Raw genomic sequence first — 21738 nt, forward strand, 5'->3', positions numbered from 1 at the left:
CTTTTGACTCTTCTCTCCAGGGCATAGCCAGTCTTCCACCCTCGCTGCCTCTTCCACAGCCTATCGGGGGTCGTCTCACCATTTTCTCCAGCCGTTGGGAAGTCATCACGTCGGACCAGTGGGTCCTCAACATCATCCGCCACGGCTACTCTCTCAACTTCCAGATTCTTCCACCGGACAACCTTCCCGTAGAGTCTGCTTCACACTCATCTCAAACCCCCCTCCTCCTGAGGGAGGTTCAATCCCTCCTCCTTCTCAATGCCATCGAAGAAGTACCTCCAGATCAAAGGGGTCAGGGATTCTACTCCCGCTACTTCCTGGTTCCCAAAAAGACGGGAGACCTCCGTCCCATTCTCGATCTCAGGGACCTCAACAAGTGTCTGGTCAAGGAAAAGTTCAGAATGCTCTCCCTTGCCACGCTTTACCCTCTTCTTTCTCAACACGACTGGCTATGTTCCCTGGACCTCAAAGAGGCCTACACTCACATCTCCATCAATCAGAATTCTCGCCGCTACCTGCGGTTCCAGGTGCTACACCACCACTATCAGTACAAAGTGCTGCCGTTTGGCCTCGCTTCCTCCCCCAGAGTCTTCACCAAGTGCCTTATAGTGGTGGCGGCCTTCCTCAGGTCTCACAACCTCCAGGTGTTCCCCTACTTGGACGATTGGTTGGTGAAAGCACCTTCATCTCAACTCGTGCTACAAGCTACTCATCACACCATCTCTCTCCTCCACCTCCTGGGGTTCGAGATCAACTACCCCAAGTCGCATCTGCTTCCCACCCAGCGACTTCAATTCATTGGAGCAGTTCTGGACACCACGCTGATGAGGGCCTTTCTCCCCTCCGATCGCCAGCGGACCCTGCTCCATCTCTGCCGTCAGGTACTCATGCATCCCTCCATTCCTGCCCGACAGATGATGGTCCTCCTGGGTCACATGGCCTCGACGGTGCATGTCCTTCCTCTGGCACGTCTCCACCTTCGCATGCCTCAGTGGACTCTTGCCAACCAATGGTCACAGACTACAGATCTTCTTTCTCATCCCATCTCTGTGACATCATCTCTTCAGCAATCTCTCCAATGGTGGTTGAACTCCTCACATCTTTCCAGGGGTCTACTTTTTCATCTGCCCCCCCACTCTATGATCATCACCACAGATGCGTCCCCCTACGCGTGGGGAGCTCACCTAGGAGATCTACGCACCCAGGGACTTTGGACCCCACAGGAGCGTCGTCATCACATAAATTTCCTGGAACTCAGAGCCATGTTCTACGCCCTCAAGGCTTTCCAACATCTTCTCTGCCCTCAAGTCCTCCTCCTGTGCACAGACAATCAAGTCGCCATGTACTACATAAACAAGCAAGGCGGCACCGGATCTCGCCCCCTTTGTGTTGGAGGCTCTGCGCATCTGGACCTGGGCCACGGACCGCAATCTCTTTCTCAGGGCGGTCTATATCCAGGGCGAACAGAACTCTCTGGCCGACAATCTCAGCCGCATCCTTCAACCTCACGAGTGGACGTTGGACCCTCCGACTCTGCTCTCCATCTTTGCTCGATGGGGCACTCCGCAGGTGGACCTCTTTGCAGCACCTCACAACCATCAGCTGCCCCAATTCTGTTCCAGACTCTTCTCTCCTCACCGTCTGGCTCCGGATGCATTCCTGCTCGACTGGAGGGATCGGTTCCTGTATGCCTTCCCTCCACTTCCTCTGATGTTGCGGACCTTGTCCAAACTCCGCAAGGACAACGCCACCATGATTCTTATCGCACCTCGGTGGCCTCGCCAACACTGGTTCTCACTCCTGCTCCAACTCAGCTCCAGGGAACCCATTCTCCTTCCTGTGTTTCCTACTCTACTTACGCAGCAACATCAGTCTCTACTGCATCCCAATCTGTCTTCGCTCCACCTGACAGCTTGGTTTCTCTCGGGCTGACCTCTCCAGAGAACCTATCTCAGCCGGTCCGCCTCATCTTGGATGCCTCCAGAAAGCCGGCCACCCTCCAATGTTACCATCAGAAATGGACCAGATTCTCCTCATGGTGTCTCCGGCATCGTCAGGAACCCACCTCCTTAGCGGTGGAAACTGTATTGGAATATTTACTGTCGCTGTCCAATGCTGGCCTCAAAACTACCTCCATCAGAGTCCACCTCAGTGCCATCACTGCGTTTCATGAGCCTATTCTCGGAAAACCCCTCACGGCTCATCCTCTGGTTTCCAGATTTATGAGAGGTCTCTTCAATATCAAACCGCCTCTCAAGCCTCCTCCTGTCATCTGGGACCTCAATGTGGTTCTCTCAGCACTCATGAAACCTCCGTTTGAGCCTCTTGCCACTACTTCGCTCAGGCTTCTTACCTGGAAGGTGCTTTTCCTAATTGCCATCACCTCTGCCAGGAGGGTTAGCGAACTGCATGCACTGGTTGCTGACCCACCATTCACTGTTTTTCACCATGACAAGGTTGTTCTGCGTACCCACCCTAAATTCCTTCCCAAGGTGGTCTCGGCTTTTCACCTCAACCAGTCCATTGTGTTGCCCGTCTTCTTCCCTAAGCCTCACTCGCATCCTGGGGAACAGGCGTTGCACACGCTGGATTGTAAGCGTGCCCTTGCTTACTATCTTGATCGTACCAGAGCTCACCGAACATCCCCTCAGCTATTTTTATCTTTCGATCCCAACCGTTTGGGTCGTCCTGTCTCCAAACGGACACTTTCAAATTGGCTTGCTGCCTGTATTGCCTTCTGCTATGCTCGGGCCGGTCTCTCACTGGAAGGATCTGTCACGGCCCACAGAGTCCGAGCTATGGCTGCTTCTGTAGCTTTCCTCCGTTCCACGCCCATCGAGGAAATCTGCAAGGCGGCCACTTGGTCCTCAGTTCACACATTCACTACTCACTACTGTCTGGATGCGTTCTCCAGACGGGATGGACACTTCGGCCAATCTGTGTTACAAAATTTATTTTCCTAATGGCCAACCATCCCACCTCCCTCTTTGTTAGCTTGGAGGTCACCCATGTGTTAAGAATATGCTGCCTGCTTGTCCTGGGATAAAGCACAGTTACTTACCGTAACAGGTGTTATCCAGGGACAGCAGGCAGATATTCTTACGTCCCACCCACCTCCCCGGGTTGGCTTCTTAGCTGGCTTATCCTAACTGGGGACCACGCACTCCTCCGTCGGGCGGGAAGGCACTCGCGCACGCGCGGTGCGGCCAACTAGAAACTTCTAGTTAAAAAGGTCCGTACCGAGGGCTCCGTCGGTGACGTCACCCATGTGTTAAGAATATCTGCCTGCTGTCCCTGGATAACACCTGTTACGGTAAGTAACTGTGCTTTTTGGGGATTCTGTAGACACCATGATCCAAACGCTCTCGGCCCATGAGACTTGTTGGGACATGTTAGTTAAACCCAAGAATAAACCAGCCCCACTGAGACCTTTCAAGCCTGCTCATCCTACCAGAGGTTGTTTTCAGCTAAGGCTTCTACTCCACCATGGCTTCAGCAGAGGAAGCAGAAGCAGCAGCGTCCTGCTAAAACTCAGCCTGCTGCTCCAGCCAAAGCAATACAGTCTTTTTGACCTGTTACTGGAGAGCATAGCCTCGATCTCTGTAAGTCAACTGCTTCCTCAACCAATAGGGGGACATCTTCAGCTTTACATCCATAGTTGGGAACTTATCACCTCAGACCTTTGGGTACCGCAGATAATTCATGAGGGTTATGCTCTACATTTCACCGCTCTCCCTCCAGATCATCCTCCAAGAGAGTCTGCTTTCAACCCTCGACAGCCCTCTCTTCTTCAGGAGATTCAAGCCCTTCTCAGTGTCATCAAAGAAGTTCCTGTGTATCAACAACGTCAATGGTTTTACTCCCGCTATTTTCTAGTGCCGAAGAAGACGCAAGATCTGCGACCAATCCTAGATCTCAGAGCAATCAATAAATTTCTCATCAGAGAAAAATTTCAAATGCTATGTTTAGCCACTCTGTATCCCCTCTTGGTTCATAATGATTGGCTATGCTCTCTGGATCTAAAGGAAGCCTACACTCATATTTCAATTCATCAGGCTTCCTGGAAATATCTCCGCTTTCAAATGGCTTCTCACCACTATCAGTACAAGGTCTTACCATTTGGCCTGTGATCTTCTCCCAGAGTCTCCACGAAGTGCCTAGTTGTGGTAGCAGCGGCCTTGAGATCTCAGGGTCTTCAGGTGTTTCCCTATATGAATGACTGGCTCATTAAAGACCTGTCCTGTCAGGATGTCATGCTAGCAACAAATTGCACCATCTTGTTTCTCCAGAACTTGGTATTTGAGATCAACTTCCCCAAGTCACAGCTTCTTCCGTCACAAAGACTTCAATTTATAGGAGTGATTCTCGACACTACTCAACTGAGAGTTTTCCTCCCCCAGAATCATCAGGATGCTCTGATCCAGCTTTGTCATCAAGTGGACCAGCTCCACTCCATATCAGCCAGGCAAATGATGGTTCTTCTAGGTCATGTGGCATCCACGGTCCACGTGACCTCTCTAGTGAGACTTCATCTCAAAACCCCGCAATGGTCTCTAGCCTCTCAGTGGACCCAAGCGAAGGATCCTCTCACAACATATTTCTATGACATCGTCTCTTCGACAATCGCTTCATTGGTGGCTGATTTCATCCAATCTCTCCAGGGGATGCCTGTTTCACATTCCTCCTTATCACAAAGTTTTGACCACTGATGTGTCAACTTATGCCTGGGGGGTGCATCTGGATGGTCTACAAACTCAAGGTCATTGGTCCGTCAAAGAACGGAAGTTCCATATCAATCTTCTGGAACTCAGGGCGATCTACTACACTCTCAAAGCTTTTCAGCATCTCATCGACAGTCAAGTCCTCTTGCATCGCACGGATACTCAAGTAGCGATATACTATATCAACAAGCAAGGAGGCACAGGATCTCTCCCTCTTTGCCAAGAAGCTCAAAAGATTTGGCTTTGGGCAACCACTCACAACATCTACCTGAGAGCAGTCTACATTCAGGGGGAACAGAATTGCTTAGCCCACAAGCTTGGCAGAATTCTTCAGCCTCACGAGTGGACGCTTAACTCTGCAGCTCTCCATCCTTTCTTTGCTCAGTAGGCACTCCTCAAGTGGACTTGTTCACGTCTCCCCACAACAACAAGTTGCCCTAGTTCTGTTCCAAGCTTTACTCACCTCACCGTCTGGAGGCGGATGCATTTCTGCTGGATTGGACATGCAAGTTTCTCTACATATTATCAAGGTAAGAACTTAAATCTCTTTTCAATAACAGTGAACAATGATTTATTGAATAAAAAGTTGCTGTAAGGTCAAGTAGTAAGAGTAAAATGCCATTCCCTCTATCCATGCTAAATCTAACTTCATTAACCAAGGAAACCAACACTGTTCCATACTGTGATTTTCCTACAAGTCAGACTGCTGAAAGCTCCAGACATCTCAACGTAATCCAATAATTGTTGGTCAACAAAGTTTTCAATAAATTTACTAACAAATGGTAACTGAGAAACGAAGAGACTGAACAACAGCCTGTTTCAAAAGCCTAGAAGAATACTCTGCAACAAAGAATTAACCAAACAAATCAACGGGGAAACCACCCATCACTTTCACTCTTTCAGGTAGCCTGTAAAGATTGGATCAAACTGGTTTTAATCCACCCAACATATCTTCTATCTCCTTTTATCATAACTAATTTTAAAATGGTCCAACTGGACTCTTCTGATTCAACAGTGCCTTAATTGCAACCCAGAAGCTGCTACCCTATGCAACCACTTACCGTAGTCTGCTTCAAGGTTAAGCTGGCCCTGTGTTTCATCAACTTTGAATCTCATTGATATCCCTGGGGTATATTTACCACAAACACCCCATTATTTCTTTAAAATATAAAACAAAGTCAACAACAAAACCCCCAAACGGGTTTCATCTTCTAACCATAAGATCCTTATGCATTGGGCTCTTGAACTCGGATAGCTGTTGCTGTTTTTCATCATCACCCCTCTGATGCTACTAACCATGAAAATGAATTCATTTAGTTCCAGATAAGGTGAATCATCAGCATCTTGTAATCTTTTAAGTATGTATGACTGCTCAGGTGAATCTGCCTCAGGAAATTGGACATTCAGTAGCTGATATAAGAAGGGGTCTGGCTTCTCTGGTAACCCCTGCCCTGAGCTGGCTGAAAAAAACAAACAAGCTCTTGTGTTGAGGTAATAAGAGCTATATTAATATAGATAACAATAGTATTATTGACCATGCCCATGCTTTTTGCTGGGTGGCACTGAGTTCTGGATAGCCGGTTGCTGTTAGGCAAGTGCTGTCTCAATGACATTAATCTTTGACCTGGAGGAACAGATTGAAGCTCACAAAATCTTACAGCAGCACAAGGATCATTGGTAAAGGGGCACCAGTGCTTCTTCCTCAAACTCCTCTGCTAGCTTGTTCTTTCAGAGCAAACTTTATAGAAATGAAGCTCTTTTTGCAACAGGAATAAAGGAATGTGTGTGTGTGTAGCACTGAGATCCATGCCCAAAAGTTATACCAACTTGAAACCAGGTATAAATCCTTGTGTGCAAGTTGCGTGGGGATCTGCATTATTCAGTAACACTATGTGCACTTAAAGGGAACACCCCTGATACATCCATGCTCATCCCATGGCCATGCCCCCTTTGTAGCTTCACATGGACATGCTTAATGCACTATTCTACATATTATCATGTGTGTTTTCATATGGATCTGCTATTTCTGCTCCAGTTTGGTGTCTTGTATCTGTTAGGCCAGTATCTGGCAAACTGTGTGCAGTGGCACAATGATGTGCCACGAAGAGATTCCGGGTATGCCGTGAGAGATTCCAGAATTTATTTTTAAAATTCCCTTCATAAGAAATAATTCATAAAATTAATATACACTGACATGTACGTCGTATACGCAAGAGTCTATTACTGCCGGCACCTCTCCTCTCCGTCCCCGTGTACCTCTGTAAATGTTTGCTAGCGTGAGCAGCATCTTCCACCTGCTGCTCGCCCAGCCTCGGCTCCCTTCTGATGTCACTTCCTGTCACAGGACCAGGACGTGACATCAGAAGAAATCTGAAGGTGGTGCGAGCTGCAGGTAGAAGACGCTGCTCATGCCAGCGAACATTTACAGAGGTATAATTTCAATTATAATGTGCTGTGAAAAACGTTTAGTGTGTTAGAGCTAAGAAAGTTTGCAAAACACTGTGTTAGGCGCTACTTCAATGTGGAAAAGCATGCTAATGTATGGTGGTATTTATATGGAATTCCCCTAAAAGTGTGTAAATGTCTAGAATACTGGCGCATACCTGCATAAGTGCTAGCAGTTAGTACTAAATGATATTCTGCAAAGATAACACTCTATGTAAGTGTAACCAAGGTTATAAAATAAATGAATATAAAAAAATAATTGTACCTTTTAATCTGGCATTTGTGCCAGATCATGTGCATATTCACAGCTCTCCTGAGCTGCAGGAGCAGAGAGCCGGAGTTGATCATGGCCAAATCAGGGCCCACAGGCAGCCGATGTTATCGGGCTGCATGAATTTTGGGTCACGGCAGAGCTTTCTGTCTGCCGCGACTTGCTTGTTGCCGAGGGGCAGAGTAAAGTGGCGCCAGAAGCACCAGAGGTCGCATGTGCTGGCCGCGTCCGTGCACATCAGTGGTAGGTTTGCAGCTAAGATGCGCGATGATGTCAGTGTGCATGTGTGGAAGCATTTGTTCTACCAGTTTGGGCCTAGAAGGCCCAAAGAAAAGTTTTTTGGGTGCTGGCAAGCGCCGATAAAGAGGGGGAGGACCGGAGAAGATGAGGAAAGGCTCTGGAGACCCTTTTCCGAAGATTTAAAACGCAGGCTGTTTTTTTATATTTTTGAATTTCGGTGCATGTACTGCCAGCACAAGGGTGCTGGGCAGGCATCGGATTGTTGTTATAGCAACGGTGTCCCTGAGTGAGCTGATGGTCGGAGTCTGCTGCAGGCAGGAAGAAAAAGGCATTTTAAAGGTTTTGGAAAGTTTTCAAGATACTGTAAGGCAGGGCTGCCCATGTCCGGTCCTCGAAATCTACTGGCAGGCCAGGTTTTCAGGATATCTACAATGAACATGCATGATAGAGATTTGCATACCAAGAAGGCAGTGCAGGCAAATCTCTCTCATGCATATTCATTGTGGATATCCTGAAAACCTGGCCTGCCAGTAGATCTCGAGGGCCGGTCTTGGGCAGCACTGCTGTAAGGTAAGGTTTTGATGGTTTATTACTTTTTATTACTGCTGCTGGTTTTATTTTGTATTTTTATCTGGTAGAGCTTGGAATTTTTAGCTGCTGACTTCTGCACCAGGTTAGAGTTCCACGTGCAGCGATGCGGTGTTCTAAACGGTCACAGTGACAGTTTGGGGTTTTTTTTGGATCTTTTCCAGATAAGCTCCGCCACTAATGGAAAAAGTGGACGCGCCGAAAGTTAAGCCCCGCCACCTTTTGCCAGCGCACGCAACCTTTAACCAGTGAAGTTCTCAGCACAACGGCCCCACAATGCGGCGCAATGTGTATAAAGTAAAGTGGGGGGGTTCCCCCCACACACACACCCCCGTCGGAGCACCCAAAAAAGATTATAAAAAAGAGAATATGAAACTTAACATTATCAAAAAATAGGATAAACTGTCGACCATTTTTTTTAAGGGCTCCGACGGGGGGGGGGGGGGAACTCCCCCACTTTACTTTCTACAGATCACGCCTCTTTTTTATAATTTTTTTTGTGTGGCGGGGGTTAACTTTTTGGCGGGGCTTATCTGGAAAAGATCCGGGGTTTTTTCTGAAAGACTGTGTGTTAGAAGTTGTCTGGATTTCTGGTGGTAAAATTTGAATTATTTTAAGGAAAGTAATAATTTGGTTTTGATTAGAACAAAATATCTTTTTTGGAGTGCTTTGTTTTGTTAAAGGAGGTAATCTGAAACATTTATTTGCTATTTACTAATTTTAACCTTGGTGACATTCAATTGAGTTTTGTGTTATAATTATTAAAATATAATTTATTGTGGGTGGGAGTATAGGGTGAGTTCAATTATCATTTTTTTATTGGGTAGTTAGTATTCAGTGTAGGGAATAGGTACACCGTTCCTTGGAGCTGAATCTTCTGTAAAGAAGAGCACTGGTACCCAACGGCCCTGCAGAAGAAGGAGACAGGAGAAGAACTACATACTTACCTGTACAGGTTCAAACAAGTATCTAAATTTGGAAGTACACTTGGATCTTGTGAGACTTTCTATAGACAGTTTAGTTTTCTTTAAATTTGTATAAATAAACTTACAAATACTTTTAAAATCAGTGTTTGTTTCAAAAGTTTCATTTATTGTTCATCCAGTACATTTTATTTAGGGTGAAGTATTATTTTTATGCTAACTTTTACCTCTTTTGATGATAATTTCTCACTTTGACTTTTAGAGTGGCCTGACTACAGAAGGTGAAGTCAGTGAGAATTGTCACTCAAAGAGGGAGGGGTTACATAATTGGCGTAGTCGGCAGGATTTTGGAATTTGTACTATTGTAGAATTCCAAAGTTCTGAAAAGAACCTGTGCTAATGTTAAGTATGATGTGTCAAATGTTATTTTGATTTTGCATTGTTGATATTACTGTGAAAGTTTTTTAAGTGAATCAGTTGAAAACAGTACCATTTAGGGTGAAGATTCTTACCTTCTGATTAGACCCAGTGAACATTGAGAGTGTATAGATGAACCATTTCAGAAGGAAGAGTGGCTGAATTAGAACAGCAAGTTGAAGAATTAAAGTCTTTAGTGGAATGGTTAGCTCATCTGCAAGTACCTCAACCTTTGCTACAGACGATAGTGAATACAATTGTGGTTCCAACGAATAAGACAATTCCAGATTTTTATGGTTTCCCATCTAGACCAGATGACATCTGTGTGGAGGAGTGGATTGAAAACACCCAGTCAGCTTTAAGAATCCTGAGAACACCTATCGAATATCAACTAGATTCAGTAAAAGATCATATAAAAGGACAAGCAAAAGAAACAATCAAGGAGGCTTTGCGAAGGAGAGGAGCATCAGTGGACAAACTCTTTGATGTATTAGAAAGAGTGTATGGAGATAAAGTGCCTTTGGGAGTTAGGGTGAGAGAAATTTATGCCCAGAAACAAAAAGCTGGTGAGACAATCTGTGATTTTGTCCTTCAATTTCAAGAAAAGCTGTGTTCTGTAACCAACAGAGATCCTGATAAAATTGGAAATACTGTAGACACTTTGAAGGAACAGTTTATTTTAGGCTTGAGAGATGATTTTATCTGCAAAATAGTGGATAGCAAATTTGAAGACGATCCTAGGCTGACATTTGAGGATCTAACGCAAATTGCTATCCGGTGGGCAGAAAAAGAAAAACATACAGGTGCTTCATCAGAAGTAAATTCACCTAGGATCTTAAAGAGAAGCTGTCCTGAACCAAAGAAAAATGTAAATTTTCCAGAACAGAGTCCAATTTATAGCGATGATGATGTCATGAAAGTTCTTTTGAGAAGAGTTGGGCAATTGGAGAAAAATCATACTGAAGAGTTACAAAGAAATGGTGAAAATAGATCCTTTCAGAAAAATTTTAAAAATGTTGGGTTTTCAGAAGGGACACCTGTAAATAATGTAGAACAAGTAAGCCAAAGACCTGGAGGAACAGAGAAGATTTTCTGGAAGAAGTGGTGGTGGAGGTGATGTCATCTGTTACACGTGTCAAGAACCTGGACACATCGCCTGCTTGAGTGAAAAAGACAAGATTTCAGAATGGCAGGCCTTAGGGCCATATTGACCCATGCGCCTCAAGCCCTACCCACAGGATGGGCTTGGGACCCGTCCGTCCAACTTTTTTTAAGGTAAAGGGGGGTGTCGGGGTGGAGTCACGGGATCAGCGGGGGGTGTTGAGTCAGTGGGCCGATCAGGGGTTGGGGGGGCGGTCGTGGGGGAGCTGATTCAGGGCATGAGGGCTTGGGATCCCTCCTGCCCGTATCTTAGTGGGGGTGGGGGGTAGGGGGTCGCTGGTGCAGGAGGGCCTGGGTTCCCTCCTCCCTGATCCGATCGAGGGGGGGTAGATCAGGGCAGGAGAAATTGGTTTTCTATCCTTCCGCGATCGTTGTTGGGGAGGGATGGATTCTGTAACCGGTGTTCTTTTTGACAGACACTGGTTACAGGATCCAACTTTTGGGCGAAGGACTGGCTCCTCCTTCGCCTAAAAGCTCTTGTGTTGGGTGTTTGGGACTTAAGGCTATTTTTTGGTTGATTATATGTTATTAGTGTAGACGTAGTGGTGGTCTGGATGTTTAAACAGCTGAACATAGAGGCAGGCCATTATATAAAAAAAAACCTCCTTATGGACATTTTCCCTGCTTCTACTTTCAGCGTTTAGGGCCTAGGCCAAAAGGGACTTAGAAGTTTTTTTTATTATGCCCCTCCATATTTATATTCATCCACTTTCGAACATCTAGAACTAGTCTTTACCCATTTGCACCAGTGTGGCTTGAAATTAAAACCTACTAAATGTAAATTAGTCTTCCAGATAGTACACTTTTTAGGTTATATTGTTTCTGAAAAATGAATATTAGCGAATCCTGAGAAAACGAGAATTGTGAGCCAATGGAAACTTCCCACAAATTGCAAAGAGTTGTGTAGTTTTTTAGGATTTGCCAGTTTTTATCGGTGATTCGTTGCTAAGTTTGCTCACATAGCTATATCTTTACATCGACTTACAGGAAAGCCTAAGAAAACCAAAAAAGAGTTACCTTTTATGTGGAGCAAAGAATGTCAAACAGCTTTTGAAACTTTGAAGAGAAGTTTAAGAATAGCACCAGTATTGGCTTTTCCTATGTTTAATGCTCCTTTATTTTAACAACCAATGCCAGTAACAAAGGATTAGGGGCTGTTCTTGGTCAAGTACAGTTTGGCATTGAAAAAGTTATCGCTTATGCCAGTCGTAGTTTGAGAAAGTCAGAGCGCAATGACAAAAACTATAGTGCATTCAAACTAGAACTTCTAGCATTAAAATGGGCTGCAACGGAAAAATTCTGAGAATATTTAACGTATAAGGAATTTATTGTTCACATAGATCATAATCCATTGAAATATATACAAATAGCCTGAATTCAGGCTGTGGAACAACATTGGCTAGCCCAGTTAGCAGAACTAGATTTTAAAGTTATATATAAATCTGGCAAAACAAATAGAAATGCAGATGCATTGTCTAGGTTGACTAATCCAGGGGAATCTGAACTTAAAGTTGATGAAGAAAAAGAATTCCTGGTATTTAAAACCAAATTTAAATCTCAAGGAGTTCAGATAAATAGTTTCCAAAAGAAAGCCAATGTTTTGGTAGGCAAACAAAATAGTATTTTTCCCGAAATACCCTCAGTGTGAGGAGGTAAGCTAAGGAAGACGGAAACCAAAGTTACTACTCAAACTAGAGAGTTGCGCGGGGACAGAAATCCCACCCGTCCCCACCCGTCCCCGCCAAAGTCCCACCCGTCCCCACCCGTCCCCGTGAGGAATCCCACCCGTCCCCGTGAGGAATCCCTCCGTCCCCACCCGTCCCCGCGAAGAATCCCCTCCGTCCCCACCCGTCCCCGCGAGGAATCCCCTCCGTCCCCGCCCGTCCATATAAACTTCAGAAATAGTTATTTCATTTAATTATGCTACTGAATTAAAGGCTCTGGTAGAAACCCATTTACAAATAAGCAAAAAGACTTTATTAATTTGAAAATATTAATTGGGAAGAATACATACTTTGCAAATGGGTTTCTACCAGAGCCTCTAATGTTTATAAATTTTTATCAACACAACTAATATACTACTTTATCCTGAAGCAAAATAAAAAAAAAGAAATATAATTCTTTTCCTACCTTTGTTGCCTGGTTTCTGCTTTCCTCATGTTCTCATTCAATTCCTTCCATCCACTGTCTCTCTTCCTTCTGCATCTTCCATTTGCTCTGTTACTGTGCCTCTCCCTTTCTTCCCCCTTCCAAATTGGTCTGGCACCCATCTTCTTCTCTCCGCTCCCCCATAGTCTGGCATCTGTCTTCTTCCCTGCCATTGTCTTCTCCCTACTCTCTCTTCCCCATTTCCTTTCAGCGTCCTTCTCCCCCCCATCTTCCCCATGTCCTGTCAGCGTCCTTCTCCCCCCTCTGTCTTCCACATGTGCTTTCAGTGTCCTTCTCCCCCCTCTGCTTCCCCATGTCCTTTCATCGTCCTTCTCCCTCTCTGTCTTCCCCATGTTTCAGCGTCCTTCTCCACCCCCCCGTCTTCCCCATGTCCTTTCAGCGTCCTTCTCCACCCCTTTGTCTTCCCCATGTGCTTTCAGCATCCTTCTCCACCCCTTTGTCTTCCCCATGTGCTTTCAGCATCCTTCTCCCCCCTCTGTCTTCCACAAGTGCTTTCAGAGTCCTTCCCCCCCCGCCCTTCCCATGTCCTTTCAGCGTCCTTCTCCACCCCTTTGTCTTCCCCATGTCCTTTCAGCGTCCTTCTCCACCCCTTTGTCTTCCCATGTGCTTTCAGCATCCTTCTCCCCCCTCTGTCTTCCACAAGTGCTTTCAGAATCCTTCCCCCCCCGCCCTTCCCATGGCCTTTCAGCGTCCTTCTCCACCCCTTTGTATTCCCCATGTGCTTTCAGCGTCCTTCTCCCTCCTCTGTCTTCAAGTGCTTTCAGAGTCCTTCCCCCCCTCCTCCCGTCTTCCCCATGGCCTTTCAGCATCCTTCTCCCCACTCCTTCTCTACCGCCCCGGGTGCAGTACAGCCGGCCAGGTCTCCTTACTTTTGTGGCACTTCCCCGACCGACTGACAACAGCCCCGGTCCGACAAACCTCCCTGCCCTTAACTGCGAATCTAAATTACCTTATTACAGCTGCTGTAAGAAGATAATTTAGATTCGCGGCTACAGGGCAGGGAGGATTGTCGGACCGGGGCTGTTGTCGGTCGGTCGGGGAAGTGCCACAAAAGTAAGGGGACCTGGCCGGCTGTGTTGCAACCGGGGCGGGGTGTGGCGGGGCGGACCGCCCCCTCCCTTGGTAGCCACTCGAACCGCGAGGCTACTCTCCTCCTTACCTGCACTGCCTGCAGCACAGAGCCAAACGGAAGTCTTCCCGACGTCAGCGCTGACGTCGGAGGGAGGGAGGGCTTTGTTTAAGCCCTCCCTCCCTCCGACGTCAGCGCTGACGTCGGGAAGACTTCCGTTCGGCTCTGTGCTGCAAGCAGAGAAGGTAGGGAGAAGAGCCGCGCGACTGAGTACATCCAGTCCCGCAGGAACCCCGCGACCCTCGGAGGCGTCCCCACGGGATCCCCGCGACCCTAGGGGGCGTCCCCACGGGATCCCCGCGACCCTAGGGGGCGTCCCCACGGGATCCCCGTGACCCAAAGGGGGAACCCGCGGGATGCCCGCGGGTCCCGCGGGATTCCCGTCGTCCCCGTTCCCGTGCAGCTCTCTAACTCAAACGCTTAACTGAAAGGCTCAATCAGTGGGTCCATTAACTCACTTGACTGCCGTAAACCATCATAGGGTACACGTATGTGTGCATTAATACAGTGAAATTTAACAGTGAAAATTAACACTTTTTATCAATATATATAATCAATTTCTGGAGCAATTAAGTGAAAAAATTACTTTCACAGAGAGGTGAGCGAGAGCGACCACAGTCTCCTCCAAGATGATAATGATTAGTTAGGAAAAAGCACTTAGCTTGATTTCCCAGTCCGTTTAGCACGCTGATAGTAGAAGTCACTCCATTCAGCAGTAAACTTCAAGTGGTTTACACTGAAGGTATTTGTCACATATTATATTTAATTATTATTATTATGATGATATTCATTTTTTATTAACTCGTTTTGAATTTGTGGGGCAATTTGTGTGTTCAGTGAGGTTGTCCTGGGTTTGGTCTATTGGCTCAGCTGCTTTTATTTGTGTCTGTTAGCTGTCAGTCATTCAAGTTTGACTATGGGCTCCTTTTTACGAAGGTGCGCTAGTGTTTTTAGCGCATGCACCAGATTAGCACGCGCTATAGCTCAAAAGGAGGCGGTAGCGGCTAGCGCGTGCGGCATTTTAGCGCACGCTATTCCACGCGTTAAGGTCCAAACGTGCCTTTGTAAAAGGAGCCCTATGTGTAGGATACTATTTCATGTTAGATTTTTCATCTCTGTATTTTGACCCTTTGTTTCCATGTGTAACTTAACATCCAGATCCACCACCATTTCTTTCATTCTGGTTTTGCTGCTTCCCTCTCTGTCTGTCTTGAGCATGCTTGCATTTTGTCCTAATTTGGTTTCTACCTCCTCAACATGAAGGTTATTTCAGGAAGCTACTACCCTCTCAGTGAAATACTATTTCCTCGTCACATTTCAAGTAGAAACTGAGAAAATGATGGCAGAAAGGGACTGAAAGGCCCATCTGTTCTACCCAGTTTTATTCCTAGTGCATAGCCATAGTAGACCTGGCTTTTCCTTTACAATGTAGATGAATGCACTTTTGACCACATTAATCAACCTGATTTTCAGTGATGTTCAAGCAAGCAGAATAATGTATGTGAGTACCTCCTGTTTGGAAATGAGCGTGTCGTGTACTTTCTTAAAAGGGTAGTATAACATTTTGTTGATTTGGCACCCTTTGGAAGATACACCTTCTAGTATTAGTATAACTTGTACTGTAAGGATAACTATGGCAAATTGTAACCGGTAAACTGTATATTATGTATATTAATATCAGGCACCTAGTATGTGCCAAGTTAGGACAAAACTTGTATTGGAATCTTGTACTGAAATTATGTATGTTTAACCTGAGCTCTTTGGGGACAACGAGATAGAAAACGAATTAAATAAATAAGTGAATAGTACAGTTTGACCAGTGATAGGTCACAATTTTCAGAATGAAAGCTTTGGTCTGGTTCTTATCTTGTGAAAAACAGAAAGCAAAAAAAAAAAAATAAAATAACCCCACCCCTAAAATCAAATCTTAAGAAAAAGAGAGTTGCCTTCATACCTTTGGTTTATCATGCATAGGTAGACAGCAGAGTGGTTTATTTCCTCACAAAGGGATTTTTAATGGCTGACTGCCCCAATTTACCTGCAGGGCAGAGCAAACCAGGGCATCTGATGATAGATAGATTCTCATTATTATTTTCTTGGCAAGAATCAATGGTTTGTAGTGCTTTCCCAAGGGTGTGGGGGCTTGCAAGTTAGGTGCTACATCATAACATTAGTAGATGAATTGTCTTTGTATTTGTCTGAGGTTTCCTTACATGCACTTTGACCTTTTCAGATTCACTCCCTGACAATTTAAGGACCTTGATCCAGGAGGCGAAGGAAATGAAGTGGCCCTTTGTGCCGGAGAAGTGGCAATACAAACAAGCCGTAGGCCCAGAAGACAAAACAAACCTGCAAGATATGATCAGTGCAAAACTGCATGAATTGCTGGTATGAAACCAACTCTCCTGTTCTTAAAACTTATCACCCCCCCACCTCCCAGTCTTCCTGCAAAGTAACCTTCCAGTGTTTGCCCATTTCTTCACTGGAAATCCCCTGCAGAGCTCTTGGTATCCTTTCTTGTACATATTACTATATGTTTACATAGTCTGTTAAACTGAAAGAAGACCAGAGAACTCTTTGAGTCCAGCTGCCTTCTAATTGCCTGAGAGTGTCCAGAACAGAAAATTATATGAAGCTGAGATTCAAAGGGTGTATGGTGAGAGGAATTCAGATGTCAAGACTGGGACTTGCAGACTTCTCACAGTATTTTACAAGAGGCTCTGCCAAAATGTAAAGCCTCTGACAAAATAAGTATAGGGCTGCATGCCAATATCTCTTCATTTCAAAAAATTGAGGTAATCATAATCAAATTAAAATCCCCTCCAAAATTCAATGAACCCTCTTTTTGGTCCAAGATCTTGGGTGCCAAATCCCATATAATTTCCCCCTATGCCTCATTGGGAACGTATAAATAGCAAGTATATTACTGCACCACGTCAGCTTTACATAATCTCCAGCCACTTATCCAATTTGTTTAGTGGCCTCCTTTTTCTATTTCACTTCACTATTTCACAGCAGCTCTTTTCACAGATCAATATTAATATATTTTAATACATTTTTAGGACCATGTTGGGTTTGTTAGGATCAACACATGTGGACTATCATATATTTATATATGTTTTTATTGAGGAGCTTTACCAATAAATCATCATTTGGAACATTTTCATCCACAGTCTTGTTGTTTTCATCTCATTGGGAACATACACATTAAAAAGGGATAGAGGTCACCATCCAGTAGTAACACTAAAATCAAATACCTGCCCTGGGGATCCCTGTTTACTCTTTTAACATCCACTTTAAGCCCCCTTGCTAAAAGAATACCAAGCCCTCCCCCTTTACTGTCACATCCAACATTTCTCCCTCTCTCATCCCCCAGATCATGTGCCCACTAGCCCCATGCCCATTTCTCCTATCACCCCTCTCCAGCACCATGCCACATCTCTCCCTCCATCACTATGTTCAACATTCCTTCCCCTTGCATCCCCTTCAATCTGTCCCTCTGTTCCCTCTCCACCACCATATCCTCTCGCCCCTTTCTACCTCTTTGTTTACTCCTGGCAGATTTCTGTGCATCTCTCCATCACTTCATTCTGCTCCTGGATCCAACATCTCCCTCCTTCTCTTCTTCCACCTCCTGTGTATCTCTCTCTCTCCTCTACCGCCATGTCCAACATCTCTCTCTCCCTTCCTTGTGCCCCGTGTCAAATCTCTCTATCACCTTCCATGCACCATCTTTTCCTTCCTCTGCTTCATTATTTGCAATTTCATCTTCTCCCCTCACCATGCATGTCTCCTTCTACTCCCCCATCTTTCCTTCTTCTCACCCTCTCCTCTCCTTCCCCTGTGCCATCAGATATCCTTCAACTCCCTCCCTATATTCCAAGGCTTGCTTCTTCGAGTCGCGGTATCGGCAGTGACTCTCACATGCTGCCTGCCACTAACCTGGAAGTCTTCCCTCTGCCTTGAAGAGACTTCCGAATCAACAGCAGGCAGCGTGTGTGAATTGCTGCCAATACCAGAATGAGATTCGATGCTGAACATATAAGTATTTTCAGCCATTCAGGAAGTGGGCAATACTGTAAATCAAAGCTTCCAAAGTTGTGGATTGTGACCCCATGGGACTGTGAAACTCATTTGGGGGGGATCAAGATCTGGGCAGGCCTTCTAAAGGACCATCATTGACTTTCACTGCTGGGGGACTGCATGCTTTCTGTGACCAATTGAATGGGATCATGGCCATGAAAAATTGTTAAGTATGCTGTAGATATAGAACAATAAGAATTTTTTATTGCCATTATCAAAAGTATAAGATAGCATTAATAATGAATTCCCAGATTTTTTAAAGCCAGAATTATTTGGATTAAAAAGAACTGATGAAATCTTCCTCGTATTGATGCTTGAGGGAAGGATGACACCATGTACTCATTCCATTGTCTCTTCTTTGTAAAGTGTTCTTGCATGAGAACTCTAACAGACATGAGCTGGAACAATCCCTCACCTCAGGTGCACTTATTGGTGAGAAGCTGATGTCGATAACCAAATCATCGTAAAGTCTGCAGAGGCGTGCAACATGTCTCCTATGCTGATGGGCTTATTGTAGCTGGGAGCTGATTGTTTACTTTTGTTTGCTTTGTGGGCTTCTTTTTGTGTGTGACCTTGGACAGAAATTTATGGTAGAGTATGACCCCTGTGATCCACACAAAGCTTGCTTAACTTCAGAGCTCTCTTGTCTGGTTTCTCCCAGAAGAAACACCTGCAGTAAGCTCCCTGAGAAACCTGGATAGATGGGAGATTAATGTGGCTGTAATAGTCTGACCGCGTTTTCAGTATTATGTCCTCTCCACAGGTAGATGAGCCCTTTCCACGATGATACCAATTATTTATTGCCGAAACATCTGTTGATAACTGCAGCTGCCTCAGGGAAACAAAGCACAGCACCAGGTCACAGGCTATGGGGACCTAAAATCCCTGCCTCATGCTTGCTTTAGACCATTCACCAATACCCCCAAGTCCATGGGTTACCATCCTCTTTTTAATGCCTGCAAACATACTTTGGAAACAGTGGTCCCCCTCCTCTCACCCCCACTTGTGCTTTGAAGTATTATTTAATCTGTGGCAGTAATTTATATTCCAGAGCTATTATACTGTGTGTGTTGATGAGGCAGGGGTAGGACAGGAGGAGAAACCTTGTTCTTTTCTGTTTCACTGAAGAAATGCTGACCCTATGACCCACATCATTTTTATTATCCAGTGAAAGCAATTTTTCTCTCTTTTTTTATTCAAGATACTTTGGGTTTATGAGAAGATGCTGCTATCTTATTTATAATTCAGGATAGGAAAAGAGGAATTTCATTTCATTTGAATTTCATGTGAATAGCTAAAACTTGAAAACTAGTAAATAATTATAATTTTTCTTCATGTAGGTTAGCAAACTTTTACTAATAATGTTAACCAAGGTTTTCAAATGAAAATGTTTGGTAACAGTTTGGAAATCTGAAAGATATATTAATCCTTAATTGGTGCAGTCATTCCCTATTGATTTTAAACTATTACTATAAGAATGTTAAATACGCAGAAAATTAGTTCATGAAATTGTGCTGCATGGTATAGTATGTCTTTAGGTATATTTCTAGGTGATAATTTAGGCCCTCTTTTACAAAGCCATTCAGCTGAGTGCGGACCGGCAAATGTTCTGACGCCCATGCAATTCCTACAGGCATCGAAGCATTTACTATGCCGGCCCGCGCTGCTGGCTTTTGTAAAAGAGGGGGTTGATGAGGGTATTTGATTATCCAACTATGTTATTTTGGTTTGTGCTTCTTCTGGATCACAACAAAAGTCTGCCGTGTAAGGAAAACCATCTCGGAGCCTTCATGTCTTGTGGCCAAATGAACTGTGTGAAATAGACTGTTTTCCCTTTTGTCCTTATTGGTGGTTTACAGAAAAACTAGTTGTAAAAGTGAGCTTCATTTTCTCTTTACAAAACAAACAGTTCCACTCCCCCGTGAAATCAACAATTGTCTCTCGATTTTACATCCCTCTCTCTTCCTTTTAAAATTTTTTTTTTCTGAAGGTGGAAGCTCTCAACTTAGGAAAAATTAAGTTCAGCAAGAATATCTTAGTTACGCTTTAGAATAGCAATGATTAGTCCCCGATGACTACGTTTCCAAAGGAACGTTGAAATGATAGGGAAGAGCGAACAAGTGGATAGTGATACGCAGCATGTTCAGGGAGGATAGGATGTGAAAGCACAGTTTCCAGCCAACAGCAAGTCAAGTGTAAGGCAATTACTCAACAGCTGTCTGAACTGCAGAAAAAGAAGGGTACAGCCCATGGTGGCAGCGAGACATCAGTAATGCTGGAAGAAGAAAGAGACCTGTCTAAAGGGAGGTTACTACAGAGATGGATATAGGTGGAACGATTAGAAGTGGGCCAGTTCCATATCAAAATGCTTTTTAATGAATTACATTTAATTTAAAAAGGTATTTAGGGCCAGATTCTATAAATGGTGCCTAACTCAGTAGGCACCTATGAAAACAGCACCTTCTGCAAGTCAAAAAAGTTAAGTGCCATTTGGAGAATTGCGCTTAGTGGTGTCTAAATCAACTTCGGTGCCGGTAGGCACCAATAAATTAGGTGCTGGTATATTAAGTTAGGGATTTCTTGGCTTAATATATCTGCGCCTAAGGTAGGTGCCTACCTGAATCCATGCCAAAACTCTGCCTCTAAGCACGCTTACTTGCTGGTAGGTACTGGAAGGTGCCTTGGTGTAGATGCCTACATTGAAGGTGTAAGCACCTAATAAGGTAGGCACCTACTGGATAATTAATTTTTTTATCATTTTTGAATTGTTTTTTTAATGGTGCTTTCAATTTTCAGAGCCAGTTAAGCCCATTTAAAAAAAAAAATAATTAAGTTAGGCACATTTTATAGAATCAGGACTTTAGAGTTCACATTTTTTCACAATGGGATTAAAAGCATGCTACATCATTAAGAAAAATAAAGGGTCGCTATTCAGCAGGGCTAATGCAGGTAAGAACAGCTCCACCCAGATAAGGTCCAATCACTGGGTCCATGCTCAGATTTTCAGCAGCTAAAAATCTGGACAGACTGCCAGGCACTATCCCAGTAGTGCCAGGGCAGAGCCTGGGTGGTTTCTACATTCTGGGTTAGTGGCGATTTTCAATCTGCTAACTGGGTGACTGTCCAGATAAAGCTAGGAGAGCAAAAAGGCTGCTCTGACTTTACATACTTATCTGGGTCCTGGACTGAATATCTCCTATGCCAGGATAAAGGCTGATGGCCAAATAATACCTTATGTTTATTAAAATCTTTATATGCCGCATATACAGCCAAAAAAGGATCAAAACGTTTTACAATTCAATCAAAATTATGAAATGAACTCCATTTAAATAGAAAAGAAGAAAAAAGAAACATTTCTAATATATAATATTATATAACAATCTAAATTAATAAAATAAAAAATTAATTAATGAAAATAAAAAATATAAGAATATATAAATGCAGCTTGAAGTCCCGAGTTCATATCCCATGAGTTTAAAAAGGCCAGTTGAAAAAAGTGTGCCTTTAAATGTCTTTTACAATTTTGGAAAGATTCTTCATTTCTCAGTTCTACAGGCAAACTATTCCATACCGCCTAGAAGTCAGTTTGTC

General features: G+C 44.4%; 1 protein-coding gene across 4 annotated transcripts in view; it reads left to right on the forward strand.

Annotated features, from left to right (window-relative positions):
* The window catches only part of ALPK1 (alpha kinase 1), a 224032-nt gene that overhangs the window by 123438 nt on the left and 78856 nt on the right, over positions 1–21738 (forward strand). For all 4 annotated transcript variants that reach the window (XM_033955611.1, XM_033955603.1, XM_033955584.1 and 1 more), the window contains exon 3: positions 16298–16452. In XM_033955611.1, the coding sequence (XP_033811502.1) occupies positions 16298–16452 (155 nt within the window). The remainder of the gene's footprint in view (positions 1–16297; positions 16453–21738) is intronic.

This window comes from Geotrypetes seraphini, chromosome 1 (genome assembly GCF_902459505.1).
Source record: "Geotrypetes seraphini chromosome 1, aGeoSer1.1, whole genome shotgun sequence".
NCBI classification, from domain to species: Eukaryota; Metazoa; Chordata; class Amphibia; order Gymnophiona; family Dermophiidae; genus Geotrypetes; species Geotrypetes seraphini.